General features: G+C 38.4%; 1 protein-coding gene across 2 annotated transcripts in view; it reads right to left on the reverse strand.

Annotated features, from left to right (window-relative positions):
• SCAPER (S-phase cyclin A associated protein in the ER) overlaps positions 1 to 19,751 on the reverse strand; it is a 166,782-nt gene that overhangs the window by 133,039 nt on the left and 13,992 nt on the right. For both annotated transcript variants that reach the window (XM_062000213.1, XM_062000212.1), the window contains exon 5: positions 12,913 to 13,110. In XM_062000213.1, coding sequence (XP_061856197.1) covers positions 12,913 to 13,110 — 198 coding nt within the window. The remainder of the gene's footprint in view (positions 1 to 12,912; positions 13,111 to 19,751) is intronic.

Below are 19,751 nucleotides of genomic sequence, written 5' to 3' on the forward strand. Positions count from 1 at the left end.
AGGCACCTTCTCAGCAGCACTGATTATCACCCAAAGTACATTAATGCACTTCTAATGGAAACAGTTCAAGATCGTGTCAATCAGAAATAGCAGCAGCTTTCATTACTCTTTCGAAGACAAGAAAAAAAGTAAACTGTACTCTATGACAACGACATGCTGAAAATAATAAAAATCCATAAATGAAGCTTAAATTCTTTGAAAACTCACATAAGCCTCACATGCAGAGATTAAATATAGACTTAATGTATGGTAAAAGGAAAAACATTTATGACAATATGTTGCTGTTTTGCGAAGTCTGTACTACGTCAAAGTCTTAATAAAGAGGTATTTAAACTAAGGAACTTAGGGGGTGGGGGGAGAAGCAAAATAGAACAAGCTGTCCCCTCTAGCTGGGAAACAGGGCAGGACAGGGAATGCAATGATAAGTGCCCTTCACCTGCACACTGGGCTGAGATGCAGAAGGCTGACCACCCTGAGGAAGAGCCAAACCAGGAAGGAACCTCCTGCACCTGCCCAGGGAAACCTGTGTGTTTGAGTAAGCCCCTGCGCTGCCTCTACACCAATGCACGCAGCCTGGGGAATAAGCAGGAGGAACTGGAGATGTGGGTGCGGATGTGGGGCTACGACCTCATTGCAGTCACAGAGATGTGGTGGGACAGCTGCCATGACTGGAGCACAGCCATGGAGGGTTATGTATTCAGGAAGGACAGCTTGACAAGGCGTGGAGGTGGAGTTGCTCTCTATGTGAGAGAGCAATTAATGTGTACTGAACTGTGCCTGGGTGGGGATGAGGAGCGGGTAGAGTGCATATGGGTAAAAAATAATGGCCAGGGCAAGGCAGCTGATATTGTTGTAGGAGTCCGCTACAGACTACCTGATCAGGAGGAGGATGTGCATGAGGCCTTCTGTGAACAGTTGAGAGCTCCCTCACGATCACAGTCCCTGGTCCTCATGGGGGACTTCAACCACCCTGATATGTGCTGGGATAGCCACACAGCCAAGCACACGCAGTCCAGGAGGTTCCTACAGATTGCTGACGACAATTTCCTGTCGCAGATGATTGAGGAACCAACAAGGAGGGGTGTGCTGCTGGACCTAGTACTGACAAATAAGGAGGGTCTGGTTGGGGATGTGAAGGTTGAAGGCAACCTTGGCTGCAGTGACCATGACATGGTAGAGTTCAAGATCCTGTGTGGAAGAGGCAGGACACAAAGCAGGACCGTGACCCTGGATTTCAGGCAAGCCGACTTTGGCCTCTTCAAAGATCTACTTGGACGGATTTCATGGAATATGATTCTAGAAGACAGAAGTGCCCATGAGTGCTGATCAATCTTCAAGCATCATTTCCTCCAAGGCCAGGATCAGTGTGTCCCAGTGCACAAGAAAGGAGGAATAGGAGGCCTCCATGGATGAGCAAGGATCTCCTGGGACAACTCAGGCAGAAAGCAGCCACACATGAGAGGTGGAAACAGGGGCTGGCTTCTTGGGAAGAGTATAGGAACATGGCCAGGGCATGCAGAATTAAATTTAGCCAGGGAAATTAAGGACAGTAATAAGGCATTTTTCAAGTACACCAGCAGCAGAAGCATGACGAGGAGGAATGTGGGCCCACTGCTAAACACTGAGGGTGGGTGCCTTGGTGACCGAGGACGCAGAGAGGCTGAAGTACTGAATGCCTTCTTTGCTTCAGTCTTTACGGTCAAGGTTGACCCTTGGGAAGCCCAGTCCAGCAAGGATAATAGGATGGCCAGGACAGCAGAGGACTTTCCTTGGATGGAAGAGGAAGAGGTTAAAGACTTGTTGGCCAAGATTAAGGCTCATAAGTTCTAGGCTCCCCAGCTCAAGAGGGACAGGAAACTTTTGGAGAGAGTCCAGTGCAGGGCCACCAAGATGATCAGGGGACTGGAGCATGTTTCATATGAGGAAAGGCTGCGGGAACTGGGGCTGTTTAGTCTGGAGAAGAGGAGATTGAGAGGAGATCTTATTAACATTTAATAATGTTAATGTTATTATTAACATGATAATGTTAATAATGTTAAACCTAAAGGGTGGGTGTCAGGAGGCTGGGACATCCCTTTTTTCTGTAGTAGTTAGTAACAGGACAAGGGGTAATGGGATGAAGCCGGAACACAAAAAAACCCCTATTTTACTGTGAGGGTGACGGAGCCCTGGCACAGGCTGCCCAGAGGGGTTGTGGATTCTCCTTCCTTGAAGGTCTTCAAGACCCATCTGGACATGTTCCTATGTGACCTGATCTAGGTGAACCTGCTTCTGCAAGGAGCTTGGACTAGATGATCTCTAAGGTCCCTTCCAACCCTACCACTCTATAATTGTACGATTCTATGATTTCTGTTGTCATTAAGAAGATTTTTTGCTCAAAACAAATAGTTATTACTCAGCAATATTTTGGGGCAACTGCAAGTTAAAATGTTTTGGTTCTTAAGTGTTTAACAAGAAGTTTTCACAGTGAAACTTTTAGCACTGAACCCAGTAAAATCACTCTACAACAATACAGGTATCTAAGGCACATTTTTGTGATCATGTCCCATTCATCCTTAATTTTAATTATCCTTTTAACAGAAAAAGGACCTCTAATGTATGCAAAAAGCTTTTTCATTTAAAGTCATATGGATGATTATTCATTTTGTTTAATGCAACTGCAAGTTTGAAACTCGGCTTCAATTCTCACATACGTATCCTTTTAACTAATACATACGACAGATATGGAGCATTTCCTCATTGTTAGAAGGGAAAAGTCAAACACAAGGGAAATAAAAAAGAATGCCACTGCTGATGTAAAAGTTGCTCTTTGTTTTGAAACCCTCCACAAAAAAGCCAATAAAAATCTTTCTTACAAGGCAGTTAGTTTACAGCACCAAAATAATTCTGAAGTAAAGTCTGCTACAAGAAATGAACAAGTCAGCTATTTCAGTGAGTTCTTTTTTCAATTTCACTAATAAAATTTCAGCTTTCTAATTCAATTCATGTCCATTTAGGTTAGCCCATACTAAGCTGTGCTGATGGTTACTAACAATAAGAGCACAGAAAGCAAAATTTAATTCTGAATCATTTGCTTTTTGAGTCTGCACTGAGATAGTCCTCAAAAAAGAAATCTGAATATGAGTTACACTTCCTAAGTTAGTTGGCACAAAGAAAAAAATACAATAAATGGCTTAACCTATTTTAAGGAATGTTTAGCTACACATTATCAGAAATGATCAGAGCAGAACCATGCAGCTGTAACCCGAGTCATGTTGTACGAACAAGGGAATACAAACAAGACAAGCAGCTGGAGTGGCCCCATATTCACTGATGCACATCTTTCTCCCTAAAGCTATGAGGGCCATTTTGTCAAGCAGGATGAAGCAGAACAAAAGTGCCTCTGAAAGCGCTGTTACAGGCATCCAGATAACTACATATAGATGTACAGCTAAAATTACCAATTAGTTTACCAATTGGCTGCAACGGATTCGATTGGTTTGTAATTAATTCTAGTTACTGGCGCATACAGCAGGACTGTTGGCGCCATCCCTTTGTCCTACTGACACACAATACTGGCGTGCAGGGCTCCGGGGTCCTGGACATCAATACAGCTCTCCAGCTCACCTATGGTACCGAGTGTAGCAGATATACCCCGTGGTGCTGAAGCAGTGGAAACTTGTACCACTTGAGAAGGTGCTGACAAAAAGGAACCTTTATGGGGTAGGCTACGGCTGCACTAGAGTCAAAACAATTTCAAATCCCATTATTTTTCAAGGTCATATCCATCCCATATTATTTTTAAAGAGACAGTTCAAACTAAAAAAAAGAAAGCAATACTGTTAAAAAGCAACGCTTAAAAGAAAATCAGTGACATAAAGCTAAAAACACTCACAATACAGCTCCTGTTTCCTTCTCCCCTCTGTTCAGTTCTCTGATCAATAGTCTGGCACATTCAAAAAGCTCTTTTTGTATTTTTTCCTTCTTTTCTCCAGCTGTCAGTTGTTACTTGGCTTTCTATGTATTTATCTTAAAGCTGTACTTCTAGTTTCTTCAATTGGATGTCCATATTAATTACTCATCAGTCAACAAGGATCTCTAATATACAGAGTAGCCACATCAGAATAATCCTGTATTCCTGAATCAAGACAATCTTGACTTTGGTCCCATATAGGTCTATTATAATCCTTAAAAACAGAAGTTCACGTAGTCTGAAAATTCCATACAGCTCTGAAATGTCTTCTGCATCTGTTTTCCTGTTCTTGAACAGGGAAGCATGGAAGATTGTAGGATTTTAGGGTTACTACAGCTCAAAATAGCAGAATGTGTGTCAGAAAAATTAACTCAGTCACCACATCTGTACCTGAGCTTATTCTCAAGGCTGGACATATGTGTTTTATTTTACAAACTATGTGTACTTTATTATTGTTTCATGATCTCTACCAAATATTTTAGATTATGTATTTAACAAAATAAACTCCATTTTGTTATACCAGCATAGATTTTTAGGAGACAATCTAAGTTCCTTTCTTCTTTCTTCAAATTTATGTTTTTAAGGTTAACTGGGTGTTTCAGTAATCTGACACAAAAACTGCTTCAAAAAATTCCTTGCAGCCTTTTTCATACAGTTGAATTACAAACACTTAAAGACAGCTCTAGGTTTAGGTTAAACAAAGATGATTGCCAAAACTGTTCTTAAAACTCTGGGAAAGGATGAAAAGGAGTGGCTACTCTAGCCAAAGGACTCATTATATCAACTTCAGTACATGATAAGTAATATTTAAAAAGAAAAACAAACAAACACCTTTAAAAGATGCAGAGAGGGGAAAAACCCCTAATCTTCCAGTGACTAGAGTTCTCCAGATTGATGTACCTTTTTAAACGTTCTCGCACTGGTGTTGCAGAAGCCCCTGAGCAGCAAACTCTAGATGGCAAAGCTGCAGGAACACACGGCCGCTTAGATCCAAGTGTGAAATTCACCACATCTGGCCTCAGTGATTCGCCTACAATGTGACAGCCATAATTCACTATTTGCCAAGGATGTATGTGCTCCTGAGAAGCATAACCATTACCAAAGTAAGTTTTCTCCCTAAGAATGGATGTAGCAATAAGGGGGTATATGCATGGACTTAATTATACAATTTACTTACATAAAAATGAGTGTATGAGAGTGTTTACATATATATATATATATATATGTGTGATGTGAAGAATGGAGAGGCAGGTCTAGGATTATACAAACTGTCAGCTAGAAGAGATGACAGCTTTCCCTTACCTGACTTTTTAGAATGGATCACTATTCTGAAAGATCTCACCCATTTTCATCTGTGAGACTGAATACCCAATCATAACCCCTTTTCATTGACTCATCTGCAGAAGATGACAACAATGAAAATGTAAAATTTCCAAGAAGTGGTAGGAGGAATAAATCAGAATCATAGAATCTTTATGGTTGGAAAAGACCTTTAAGATCAAATCCAACCACTGCTCTCACACAGTCAAAGCCCACCACTAAACTCAAACATATCCCTCAGCACTTCATCTACACATCTTTTGAATATCTTCAGGGATAGTGACTCCACTACCTCCCTGGACAGCCTGTTCTAATGCTTAATGACCCTCTCAGTGAAAAAGTTCTCCCTAATATCTAAACCTCCCCAGGACCAACTTGAACCCATTTCCTCACATTGTATCATTCATTACTAGTGGGAAGAGATTGACTCCCACCTCACTACAGCTCCCCTTCACGTAGCTGCAGAGAGTGATCATGTTTTCTCTCAGACTCCGCTTCTCCAGGTTAAACATCCCCAGCTCCCTCAACTGCTCCTTAGAAGAATTGTTCTCTAGACCCTTCACCAGCTTCATTGGTCATCTCTAGACATGCTCCAGCACCTCAATGTCCTTCTTGTAGTGAGAGAGCCAGAACTGGATACAGTATTTGGGGTGTGGTCTCAACAGCACTGAGAACAGGGTGACAATCACCTCCTTGGTCCTGCCAGTCACACTATTTCTGATTCAGGCCAGGATGCCACTGGTCTTGGCCACCGGTGCACACTGTTGGCCCATGTTCAGGTGGCTGTCTATTAACATTCCCAGGTCCCTTTACACAAGACAGCTCTCAAGTCACTCTGTCCCAAGCCTGTATCACTGCAAGGAATTTTCATTTAGCACTGACTGCTACAATATGGCTGCGGGGTATTTATTTAGGAACATGAACATACCAGTTCCTAAGTATCTCTCAATTCAGAAATAGAAACACATGCACTTTTCACTAACTGAGTGGTAAGTGGCAGCCTAGTATACTTTTGACATATTTCAACTGTCGAATCAGACCTTCTTGAACAATGTGAACATATATTTAGGATTTTATTTACATTTATAAATATCTAAAGGGTGGGTGTCAAGAGGTTGGGACATCCCTTTTTTCTATACTAGCTAGCAACAGGACACGGGGTAACAGGATGAAGCTGGAACACAAAAAGTTCCACTTAAATATAAGAAAAAACTATTTTACTGTGAGGGTGAGGGAGCAGTGGAACAGGCTGCCCAGAGGGGTTGTGGAGTCTCCTTCCTTGGAGGTCTTCACAACCCACCTGGACATGTTCCTATGCAACCTGATCTAGGTGAACCTGTTTCTGCAGGGAGGTTGGACTAGATGAACTCTAAAGGTCCCATTCGACGATTCATTCATTCTATGATATTTCATAAAAACCTATTGATCTGAAAAATTGTCTTGTGAGAAACAGAAAAATAATTAAACGTGTTCTAATATGTAATTAATTCTTTTAGGCTTTAAGGAAGCCTCATAATCATCTTGGTTTTAGCCAAGAAAATGGATTCAATCATATGGAATAGAGCTCAGTCCATGCTGAAATTCTCGTTCTAACTGGAAATGTTCTACAGGTTCAAATAATGAAGGCATCAGTACAACAAGGTATTAAGGATAGAAGTACACTTAATAGAGGACTCTAATGGGGAAATAATTACGAATTAAAATAATATAGGTGTTAAAGGGAAAAGATGCTAAATAAAACTTAATTAAACCACACAGATTTTGCAGTTTGGGTTGCTTCATTTTGTTTGTTGTTTGTTTTTTTTTAATTCCTTTGAAAAGCCAATATTTTCTTCACCCAGAGACCCAGAGCAATCCAGGACACTGGAACAAGAAAAATGTACCTAAAGAGGTACATTGAGGCCTGCATTGAGGAAGTAAATTACTTCACCATCCTTTTTGGGATACCTTTCTTAGGGTTTGTAGCACTACAGAAAAAGAAGTGAAATTCGCTATATAACAAATTATTACTCCCAAAAGCCTCAGGTATTAAACTCTGACTCTATTTTTTTTTTTTTCTCACTGGGGCTGGGTACTTTTCACATTTCTAAAACTGAAAAGTATTGGTAAAAAAACAATCACATTTTTTTTCTTCATAAGAAGTAAAATGGACAGAGTTGAATTGGCTCTTATCAGTGGAAACAGGAGGAAGATTCTTTCTGGATCAACTTGACCATTACAGTGAATTACTGCAGATTTTGTTTTTAACTGATGTTTGGAAAATCTTGGGTTTTCTACCTTCAGTTCCAAAATGCTCAGAAACAGTTTTATTATCTTGGCTGTCTTAAAAACCAGAAACCAGTCTGGATGACCATGGGTCTCAGTCTGCATGCATAAACTGAAACCATTAGAATGCACATACTCAGAAGCAAAAGCAGCCCTCACAAGATATTCTCAGCAAGAGATGTTAATTAAGTATGTTCTTCTCATCTTCTGGGAGAGAGGGAGGCCTTCAATCAACTCTAACTCTCTCACAGCTATCACTGACTGGAAGGCCCTAACAAAAGTTGCTTGAGCTGGTTCTTTCACATAACATCATGGAACATGTCAAATCTTTTCAATGAAAGGCTCTACCCACGTCCTTAGAGTATGGGAACAGAACTTTGCTATGAGAATGAGAACAGAACTTCATGACTGAGTTTTCCATTTTATAAGAGGAAAAAAAACTCAAGCAGACTTAAACTGTTTTCACTGAACTACAGTCAAGGCAGGCTGATTTAAGAATGCATGTGTAAGCTTGAGAAACAGGGAGGGAAACTACCCTTGCCAAAACATTACAGAAATACACCAATGCTAGGTAGAAAGACAAAAGTTTGCATTTGCATTAAGCAATGCTAACCAGCAACTTAGAAATAGTATAGAACTAAATTTTTATTTCATGAAAATTAAAACAAAAATTCATCTTTTTGAAAGGGAAAAAAATGGTGTAAGCCATTAATTCATTCTAGGAGGAAAAAGTTCAGCAATTAAGTTTAAAGTAGAGCGAGGGTCTTCTAGAGTTACTATAGCCACAGCTAGTAGAGCAAGTTGCTCAAACTCTATCAGTAAGTGTTTTACATGTGAGGTATGCTGTTTCCTTTTATTAGAACTATATATATATAGTAAGAAAAATATTTAAACTTTGTTGCTGAGACACTTGAAGACCATAAAAGAACAGTAGCACATTAGAAGACCCTTTTCTTTTTTTTTTTTTTTTTTTTTTTTTTGCATTAGTCAAAATCCCACTGGCCAAAACTGACAGAATCTACCCTCCATATACAAATAATTTTGAGTTCAATTCCTTTTAGCATACAGAAACAGATTTAAAGACATTATTATTTCTTTTCTGCCTAGGCTTGCCATTCAAACCTAAAAACACAGGGTAATAAAATATTCATATAAACATTAGACACATACAAACCTAGTTAATGTACAGAACATCTATACAATTTGCCTTTTGAAATGTAGAAGGGTATAGCAAAATCTATTAGAATAGATCTAATTTCTGCCTACCACTACTGCACAAACCGATTTATATGCAATAAGATGATGCTTAAATGTAAGAATTCCTTATTTTAGAAAAAATATTGTGTTCATTATACTTTTACAGATAAAGCATTGAAGCCATATCTATAGGTCTACATACATGATTTGAGAGCTCTCAATTCCAAATCAATAGTGAAATAGTAACTTCAGCAGTGCCCAAAGCTGGGAGAAAATATACACAACCAAGATCCTCTTACAGACATTTCCACTGTTTGTACCCTTACTACAACCCTCTCGTCTGCAGTTTCAACCACAAGCAGCCACTACAGTCCTTTCTGATTTGGGAGCATCAAACATTATCTTCAGTGACAATGTAATCAATAAAACTATACCAATTTGGAAGAATGCAAGCGATCAAAAGGTATAAAATAAACTTTAAAAAATGAAAAAGAACACTTTTATACCAGGTTAATCCGAAGGTTTTAAATGCCAAAAGTTTTCATATTTAATTTTTACACAGATCTTCTAAGACTATCTCTATACAACTAAAATGTTTCAATGGAACTGCATATAGCTATTTGATCAAGACATAAATTTGAGGAGCTATCCCTTAAAAAATTTAAATTAAGAAGGTTTTTGATATGATGGATTTGTCTTAATAAAAAGGAGTTTTCAAAATCCCACTTTAAAAAAAAACAAAGGAAAGCGTATTTTGGTTCTTGATTTAGTATTTTTTCCCACATATATCCAGTACTAAAAATTAAAATGGTAATTCATGAAAAGAGCTCATAAGATATTCTGTCAAATGAGTCTGAAAAGTAAACGCGGCAATATGGAATTGTCATTTATCAAAATCCTCTCTGTTCTTTAGATATAGCAGAAATACATTAATCCATTTTCAACAGAGCTGATGTGCCTGTTGGTATCTCTCGTAACATTTTAACCACTAGATACTTTTCTATATAATATAAAAAGTTTGCAAAAACAAATGTAGAAGTGAAGCTAATCCATTCTCATTTTCACCATGAGCTTCAGTAAAAGGTTTTATTACCAATGGAATTTTCAACTTAAAATATTCAGAAGATCAGTACTGTCATATATAAAATGGAAAAAGCCTAAAAAATTGCTGAATTTCTCCTGCCCAAAAAGAAGTCAAAATAATGACAATTTAAAAAAACCCACAACAACTGCAAGCATTAAAATTTTAAGTGGTTCTGCAAGCCATGCATTCAGCAGAGCCTGTTCTACTACCTCCTTACTGGTTTCTCTAGTGCCAGAAATTACATTATGACATGCACTTCACTTAGTTCTTACTTAAAAAACAAACAAATAAGAAAAAAAATCCCACCTCACAAAACAAAACCAACTATGCACACAATCCCTCTTCCCTCAGCTGGTGCACTTACTTGCTCTCTCACCGAATTCCCTGGTGTCTAATAAAGATTGAGTGGCACTCTTTTCTGCAATGTGAGTCTTACCAGGATGTCTTCTCCCAGACTAGTCACCTACTCTTACAATATCTACTATGACTAAACTAATTTAAATTGGCCCACTGATATTACAAGTTATGGCAGGGATGACAGAAAATCGTAGCTACACAAGGACAGACAAAACACATGGTGTGATTGCATTAAACCTGCCCTCTTAAGTCCAAAAGCCTAAGAAAAGTATTTATGCACATTATAGACACTATTTTCCTGTCAGTCAAGCTTAACATATTTTGCCACACCACACATTACTAGAGTTCTACAGAAAACAGAAGAGTTAGAGAGATACTTCATTAGACCACATAGAATTCATACTATGTCTCATATTATGCCATCATTCCCGTTCACCTCATTCAGAGGCCTAAAAGCACTTTTTATCCTCCCACTCCTGCACATTCAATCAGCCAGAGCCACCCCTGAAATAACATGTAGAACCTCGCTACAGCCATCTTTCCTTCAAGCTGTCACAAAACAGGGAATCTAGATTCCCTTCATTGCTTACATTTTCAAGCAGCAAGAAAAGGCAGGGCCAGAGATCTTGACGAGGCATGATTAGAAGAGTCAATACAAAGTATGAAACTTGGTGCTTGGGAGTAACATGACAGCAAGTACACAGAACTACCAAAACCAAAGCAATAAAACAAGTGTTTTAGATAGCAAATGATGATTATTTACCTGAACTGAGTCAGACTGAGTTCAACTGTTTTAAAGGCAGTACATAGGCATTTTACTAAGCTACCTGAATTCTTGGAACAATGTCACATGAGTGCGTCTTAATAAGTACCATTTGCTAACCAAACAAGTTCAAAATTTTAATTTATGAACTTCTAAAAGGTTGAGGTAGTGCAATAAACACTTTCTTTATATTCTAGAACATGAATGCTGCGTTCAGACAAGGTATTTTAGTTGACAGCAAGCACTGGCTTTTCAGGATCAGAGGTGAGGAAGACTCACAGTTTCTGCAGGGATCTGTAGTTCCTTATTATTAATATTCTATCCAAAATTAAAACAGATCTCCAAGCTAATGATTTGATTGTCATTCAACTCCTTAGTTGAAGCCTGTATGTAGTATCAAAAATGTTATATACAGAACTCTTAATAGACAAAGTGCTCACTTCAAAAGACAGCAGCTAAAATATTCTGCTGTAAGTGGTTAGCTGGGACAGACTGACAGCTTCCCCTTTGGTAGGACTGAACTGTCAACAATAACCACCCCAAAATAAATGACAATGAATAGAATTGATGGCAGTGAAATATTATTAGTAGAAACAATTTGCAAGACTCAACAATTTTATATTTCATGGCTTAGCAGAAATTTTAGTAATTTCTCAAAAGAGTAATAATCACGACTTAACAGTAACCTTTAAAAGGAAACCTCACAAAGAAAAGATCATAGCACAAATGTATATTCCAGCTACTTAGGTAAAGCATTTCTTTGTGCTGAGAAGAAAGACCCTTCAAAAAGTAAAAGTAACATGAATGTTACAAGTTTTAAAACACATGACATTGGACTCCCGTGTTTACTCATTTTTGGGTTTTTCCTCCCTCTGTTTTGCAAACAAGTAATCTGACACACACAGATACATTCATCATTGTCAAGCATCTACTAAAATGAAGACTGTTCGCTTAGGCTATGCAGTATCTCCATCTGAGAACAGATCAAGTGGCACGATTAAAATGCTGGATGTTATCTAATTCCCAAAATATGTGATAATGATACAAGAGCGCTTCTGTTCTTCCAGTCACAAAAGTTTAAAATGGTAATTTAATTACAATGCAAGGCTGACTGATTTTCTTAAACCAAAAAATTCTCCAGAGAAGTTTCCTGAGCAGGAAGACAATTCAGTAAGAAAACATTAAATTGTGTTAGACCAACCAGTGAGCTGGAAGCCTCTAGCTACTGTTCAGTTTTCAAACCTGCTTTCAATGAAATATATTTGTATGCCAATCTCGAAGTCAATTTGGCCATGTCTGATTACAGCAGAGAGCTAGATGCATATGATAAGAAAAAAGTTTACTTAAATTGATATATCTAATTTTTTACAGTGTTTAGATAATCATTTCCAGAATGTGTAGTGTTCAGCCATTTTTAATATGAAAACAGAAGTCCTATCTTTAGTATTTCTTTTAAAACTTTTTTTTTGCTGGCTTCTCTTAATGCTTTTGATAAATTCCATTTCTGAAGAATGAGTGACTTTTAATAAATGACAATGATGTTTATACAGTCTGCTAGAAAATCATCACAGATGCACAAGCTTTTACAAACACATGGTATTTGAAATCAGGAAGCAAATTTTACAGTGGCATTCTTTATATCTGACCACTAATCACTTACTTTAACACCACAAAAAGAATTAGAAGAGTGTTAACTACCACTACAAAAAGGAAGTAATGTATAATTAAGCCACTTAAAGCGAAGTAAATGAATGTGAAGAAGGCTGAATCACAACAGTGCCACCTACAGTCAAGAATATTACAGGAAAAAAATAAATCGGTGTGCAGCCAGGAAATTAACCAAATCATAGCTCAATAAGCAAAAACCGATTTAATCCAGAAAATAAGATCTAATAACACTATGTACAACACAAGTTTTACACACTTCAAAAATTAGTCACTAAGACAAAAGGCAAAGAACAGATGAAGACTTACCTTGCATTCTACTACACTCTGATCTGATTCACATGTAACATAGATTTCATCAACTGCCCGTCTGAGATTGTCAAAAAGGAATGCCCAGTATCGAGCTCGGAGATCAACTTTTCGAGGCTGTCTTGTTTTTGTTGGGCTTTTGTCAAAGTTTTTATCTCCAGTTGCTGCTGATGTTAATTTGCAGTCTATGGTAGTGCTCTGAGAAAACAACATACAGTGCAAAACAACAAACAGAAGTACAATAAGGGGTTGGTTCTCTGTGCAACTCATGGCTTTTTCAACATATTTGAACAGTTGTAAACCATAGATTTTTCACTGAAGAAGCCTACGTCATCCCACTGAGTCGAGTTTTTTAAAAAACACACTTTCTTGTCTTAACTATAGGCAGCGGCCATGTAAAACAAGATTCTGTTTCCTTGACTTGTATAACCCAACATTCATATTGCACAACAGAACAAGATATTCTGTCTCTTAGCAAATTGGAAAGTTATGTCTTCTAATGACATATCCTGTATTACTTATTCTGACACATATGCACATCCAGAGATGAAAATAACAATCATACCAGCAATATTCCATCACAGTTAAATTCTATTACCAAGACATTACATAGGACTTCATCGTTTTTAAATCCTCATTATGATATATGAGCATTAATGTCAGTGAAATGCTGATGTGGCTAGCTCTTTGATCGATATGTTAATGCTACACTGCAGGAGTTGCCAGCAAGCATTGAATTAGTTACAAAAGGAAGCTTTCATACCTTAGAAGACTACTTCTACTAAGATTTCCACCATTTTCACAATACTGTTAACATTGCAAGCTCAGTTCAACCCCATATTAAGTGCTGTGCCCATGAATCAATTTGCTCCTACTTACACCAGATCTGAAAGTGTCCTCATGCTGTTTTAAGATGTAATTTAACAGCTCTAACTACAACAAATCTGTTGTAATTTTTAGTGTTAGTATGCAGACTAACTGCTCTGATGCTGCAGTGCAGAGGACTGTCAATATGCTAAATGTGATGGGAGCAGAGGAAACATCCAACTGTTTTCACAAATGCTAGCACAGAGAGAAATCACTACGTACCTACTTGGAAATACTGTTATGCCACCTCAGTGTTATGAATCTGTTGACCTCGTGCATTCAGCTTAGTGACTCATAGTGGATATGTCTCCTTAACAGACTGTCACTCATCTGCACAGGATATTCCAAAGTGTTCTGAGGCATGTCTGTTTGTCTGGCAATACGAAATCATCACTTGACCACATGTCACTGTCCCTGTTAAACTTGAAATTCTCTCCAATAATAAAAAAACCACAAACAGAAAAATCCAGCTAGCATACCAGAATGCTACAAGCCTCTGTATTCCATAGTAGCCAGGTAGATAAGCATCTCCAGTAAATGCAAAGTGATGTCCTACTGTATTACATTTTGTGGTAGAAGTACAAGCTACATGCTACAATAGTCTGGGTTTTGTTTGTTGGGGTTTTTTTTATTAATGCATTCATTTTAATTGCACCATTTGTGCAGTTTTGATGCATCATTGGTCCACTGTACCACAAATGTCGAGAAAAAACAGTTCTTACTGGAGTACACTTGTAGGCTATACTGCAAAATTCCATTCTAAAACCAATACTTGTGGTGACTAAATGAAAACAATCAAAACCAACATTGCACAAGCCAGTGCACAGTGTTTATAATTAAAATATCTAATCGCTAATGACAAGTACTGTAAATAGCAAAACAACTGACTGGGATCCAAGCTTTTTTGTCTCTTATGTAAAAAGCTGGGAAAAATTATTTCTTTGTGCCAAAAGAAGAGCTTCATGGTAGGTGAGTTTATAGTTTGAGACAGAGAATTGCTATAGAAGACTTATCTTTCACTACAGGCAACATAAGGTAGTCAGGACTGTAGCATAGTTTTGGATGGACTTATCAATGAAAGCACTATTAAGGAAGAGTTATAATAATAATTTTATAATGAAGAGACACTAAAAAACTGTACAATGTCTAGAGAAAATTTTCGTCATTCTCCTTAAGAGAATATTTGCTTTTGGTGAATTCCTCTTGAATTCCAACAAACTGTGCCTAAGCTACAAAAAGCTTGCTGCATGTTTAGGAAAAATGTAAACAAACTTGTAATTCTCGAAATACAAGATGGAAAAGTAGGAAATAACCAAATGACTTTTCAGTCACTGCTTTTAAAAATATAAATATCTTTCTTCTGTAGATTTTAGGGGCTTTATTTTACCATTACAAGGGAACTGAATCCTCACATGAAGACAGAATCTGCAAAAATGCTTAGTAAATTGCAGAGCCTTGCTTTTTTTGGTAGCCTCTCTCTTAGGGTTTCAGTCTGCCTATCACCCCCCACCATGCTGTGACTACTTGTACTAAATAGCATTAAACACAGCAAATTCCACTATGCAATTACAGACGTAGACAAAAGGCTGTAAAAAATGTCATACTCTCACCTCCACTGGTGTCCAGATTCTAATTTTTCTGTAAAAAGGGGAAGAATGGGATCTTGATTTGCTACAATCATTCTAACATCCCTGCTATCCTCGCATATATCTCAAAATGCTCTAAGTGTACTCCAGATGAACCCCAGCTAATGTACGCATGAGAGACGTTCAGAAAAGATGCATGTCATAAACAACTAATGAATAGCAATTTCAGAAGGGTTTCCTATGTCAGAATATTTCATATTTTCTTTTATGACATGAGTCACTTCTTGAAGAGATGCTCAAAGATGTTTCCTAGCTCAGGCCTTTTATAGAAACTTTTAAAGCAAAGCTTATACAGGCTAATTTACAGTTCCTTTAAAGTACACCTTATAATGACACAACCTTAACTGTAGAATCATAAATACTTATACTGAAACAATAGTGCTACCTTTTGCTGCCTGTATTTATAAAATGTGACCTTAGTAAAGTGATTTGGTTTCTACTCATTCATCTAATATTTCTGATAAAAAGAGCAGTTGTTTTGGAATGAGAACCATGCATAATCCCCCCTGTTTGAAAGATACATTTTCAAACATATCTCTAAGATGGTGTCATGGACTATGTTTTTATATTTAGCACTGCATGTATTCCATCTACTATATCTGGCATTCATTTATCATCTCTCTTATCTGTCAAGCGTATTTTAATTAGGAAAAAAGCATGCTGAACTGGATTAACTTCTGGAAGTTGTAGTAGTTCCATTATCATCCCTATAAGCAGACTTACGGTCTCCAAGTAAAACATAAGCAACATCTGCAGTTACTCATATTCCAGTAAAACACCTTTGACAGGATGCAAACCCCTAAACTATCAAATTTCTTGTAAACACAATCATACGAGCAGGTAAGCATTAAGTTGGTGGTTACTTAACAGCAATAATACCTAAGTTCCTGATACAAGCCAGTTATATCATTTGAATTTGACACAGCCTGGTATCTGTCACTCAAGGAAAACAGAAGTCAATTTTCAGAGAAGAACTCAAATCATGTCCCATGTCTGGCACTTCACCCTCTAGAAATTTCATGAAAAAAGATCAAACTCAGCAAGCTACTTTCAAACTTAATCAAGTTTGACAGGCACCAACTTTACTGAAATAAAAGCTAGTACTCACTTCAATTTAAGAGTTACAGCAAAGACTATCTTTAATACAATTAGTATAATTAGTAATAGTTTACACAGACTGCTATATTCTGTACAAATGTTTAATGCAAGCAGGATTTCAGAGTTTATCTGTGTTCAGCAGATTTAAACATAAGAAAAACCTACTTTACTGTGCAGGTGACAAAGCATTGCCACAGGCCGCCCAAGGAAGACGTGGAGTCTCCTTCTCTGGAGACATTCAAAACCCACCTAGATGTGTTCCTGTGTGACCTGGTCTAGGTGGATTCGCTTTAGCAGGGGCGTTGGACTAGATGCTCTTTAGAGGTCCCTTCCAACCCCCACCATCCTGTGACTCTGTGATTGTTTACCCTTAAGCCTCTTAAGTAATCAAACTAACCTTGCACTGTGAAAAGCAAGAAATGATGGATTATGAACAGACTTCTCAGGACTGTAATTTCTGAGCTGATGTACAGCTGTAACTTTCTTATTCTTATTCATCCTTCCTGGAATTAAGTTCTAATTAAACAGTCTTTTTTACAAGTATGTGCATTTGACCAGATCATATTATTTAGTGTCATGTTCAGGTTAAGAGTGATGTAATAGTGAAATTCAATTTCCAGAAGTGATCATCTCTCAAACTCTCTGGTATTCTGAAGGAATATATGGGCATAGGACAAAATACATCTAATGGTGTAGTCTGAAGAATGATAAGGTGGTGATTCCACATTCTCTCCAAGAAGGAGCTACACCCAAGCCACATAAACGTCATCTACATCTTGTGTTAATGCTTCCAACTTAGCAGATTTTTCACTTTGGTTAGCAGTTGAGGCACAAGCCTCTTCCCACTGGCAAGACACAATGACAGAATTAAGTTTTTCTGAGCAGAGTTCTAAAGTTCCAATTCTAAAAATGTCCACAGATCATTCTTGACTGGATTCAAGTACTTAATTTTGAATCTTCTAGGTGATCTCAGAGCTCTTGACATTTGACAATATGTCAAAAAAAAACTTTGCAAACAATCACATATTACAAAAAAAACCCACAAAAAACAAACCAATCAGAGTGTTTAGAAACACACTAAAACCCAGCTTACCTTGGCCTCCCCCACACTCTCAAATAATATGTATGTTTACTTTAAGTGTGATAATGGCTTACACAGATACGATCTATCAAGCCTACGCTGAAGCTTGTCTTCACTACAACAACAAAATACACCAAAGAATGGCAAGGATTCAGAGGGGCTAGTTCATATTATCTCACTTGTGATAGTTCAAACAGTCAACTGCAGAAAATGCAAAGCTTTTGTGCCTTTGAAGTTCAGAAACATAGGAATACTCCTTACATCTCAAGTAACTCAGTGTGGATTATGAAAGTGACATGTTGGGAAGTTTTCCGGCTCTTAGTCTAGGGTCCGATCCTCAACTGGGTGGGAAGAAATCCAGTCCTACTCAATGTGAGTGATAGCAGAAATCTTCACTTTATTGAAAGCAGGCTCTAACTTATATACACTGCCGGCTTCAAGCTAGCTCAGCAACAGCAACTGATAGGTTACATTTTCATGTTCATCCTACTTGTGGTTTCTGCGATAAGCAAGCTCCCTTATTTTTTTCACAGCTTGTTTTTCCTCGAAGTTGTCTACCACCTTTAGCCAAGAACAGTCCGACCTTGAGGGAATAGAATGCGGCCTGCTGTCTACGTGACAGCAACTACTTTAACTATGACTCTGACTCTGGTCTTGATTGTGCACCAAATCCATATAACTAGAGCCCAGGCTGCCTTGCCCCAACGGGCTTAGCATTATACCCCAGGATCCATGTCCATGCTCCTTCATTTTTTCTCAACAGTGACATTAAAACCTCTTTCCCCACCCTCCACCCCGCATCCCTTTAAAGCAGATTGAGTAACTTGCCTTATAGTTTTGTAAAGTATAAAGTGTATATTTATTCTCAGGATGCCAAAATTTATTGAATGTAGATTTGCTAGCACACTACTGAGAGGAAGATGAAGTTGTTAAGACTATATTAAAGATTTCTTATAGGTTTATTTTCTTGAGATTAGTGATCTATTTATAAGTAAAGAAAAAATGAAACTGAAGGTTCACAGAATCTCTAGGGCTGGAAGGGATCTTGAAAGATCATATAGTCCACCCCCCCTGCCAGAGCAGGACCACCTAGAGTAGCTCACAAAGGAACTCATACAGATGGGTTTTGAATGTCTCCAGAGGAGACTCAAGAACCCATCTGAGTAGCCTGTTCCAGTGCTCCGTCACTCTCATAGTGAAGAAATTCTTCCTTGTATGTCTTTGGAATCTCTTATGTTCCAGCTTATACCTACTGCCCCTTGTCCTATCATTGGACATCACTGAGAACAGCCTGGCTCCATCCTCCTGACACCTGCTCTTTACATATTTGTAAACATTAATGAGATCACCCCTCAGTCTCCTCCAAGCTAAAGAGCCCCAGCTCCCTCGGCCTCTCATCATAAGGGAGATGCTCCACTCCATAATCTCTGTGGCCCTGCAATGAGCTCTCTCCAGCAGCTCCCTGTCCTTGAACTTGAACTTGACACAATATTCCAGATGTGGTCGCATGAGGGCAGAGTAGAGTGCAAGGAGAACTTCTCTCCACCTACTAATCACAGCCCTTCTAATACACCCCAGGATGCCATTGGCCTTGGCTAGGAGGGCACATTGCTGGCTCATGTTCATCCTGCTGTCCACCAGGACCACCATGTGCCTTTCCCTTACACTGCTCTCTAACAGTTCATTCCCCAACCTGTACTAGTACATGGGATTATTCTTTCCCAGGTGCAAGACTCTACACTTGCCCTTGTTGAATGTCATTAGATTATCTCCCTGCCCAATTCTCCAGCCTGTCCAGGTCTCCTTGAATGCCAACACAGCCTTCTGGTGTGTCAGACACTCCCCCCATTTTAGTATCATCAGCAAACTTGCTGTCAGTGCCCTCTGTTCCCTCATCAAGGTCATTAATGAATATTATTGAACAGTACTGGTCCCAGCACCGATTCCGATCCCTGAGGGACTTCACTAGACACAGGTCTCCAACTAGACCCTTCCCCATTGATCACCACTCTGCCTTCTTTCCTTCAACCAGTTAACAATCCACCTCACTATCTGATCATCCAGCCCACACTTTCTCACTTTTGCTGCAAGGATGCTGTGGGAGACGGTGTCAAATGCTTTACTGAAATTGAGATAAACCACATCCA

Source organism: Colius striatus, chromosome 7 (assembly GCF_028858725.1).
Source record: "Colius striatus isolate bColStr4 chromosome 7, bColStr4.1.hap1, whole genome shotgun sequence".
Taxonomy (NCBI): Eukaryota; Metazoa; Chordata; class Aves; order Coliiformes; family Coliidae; genus Colius; species Colius striatus.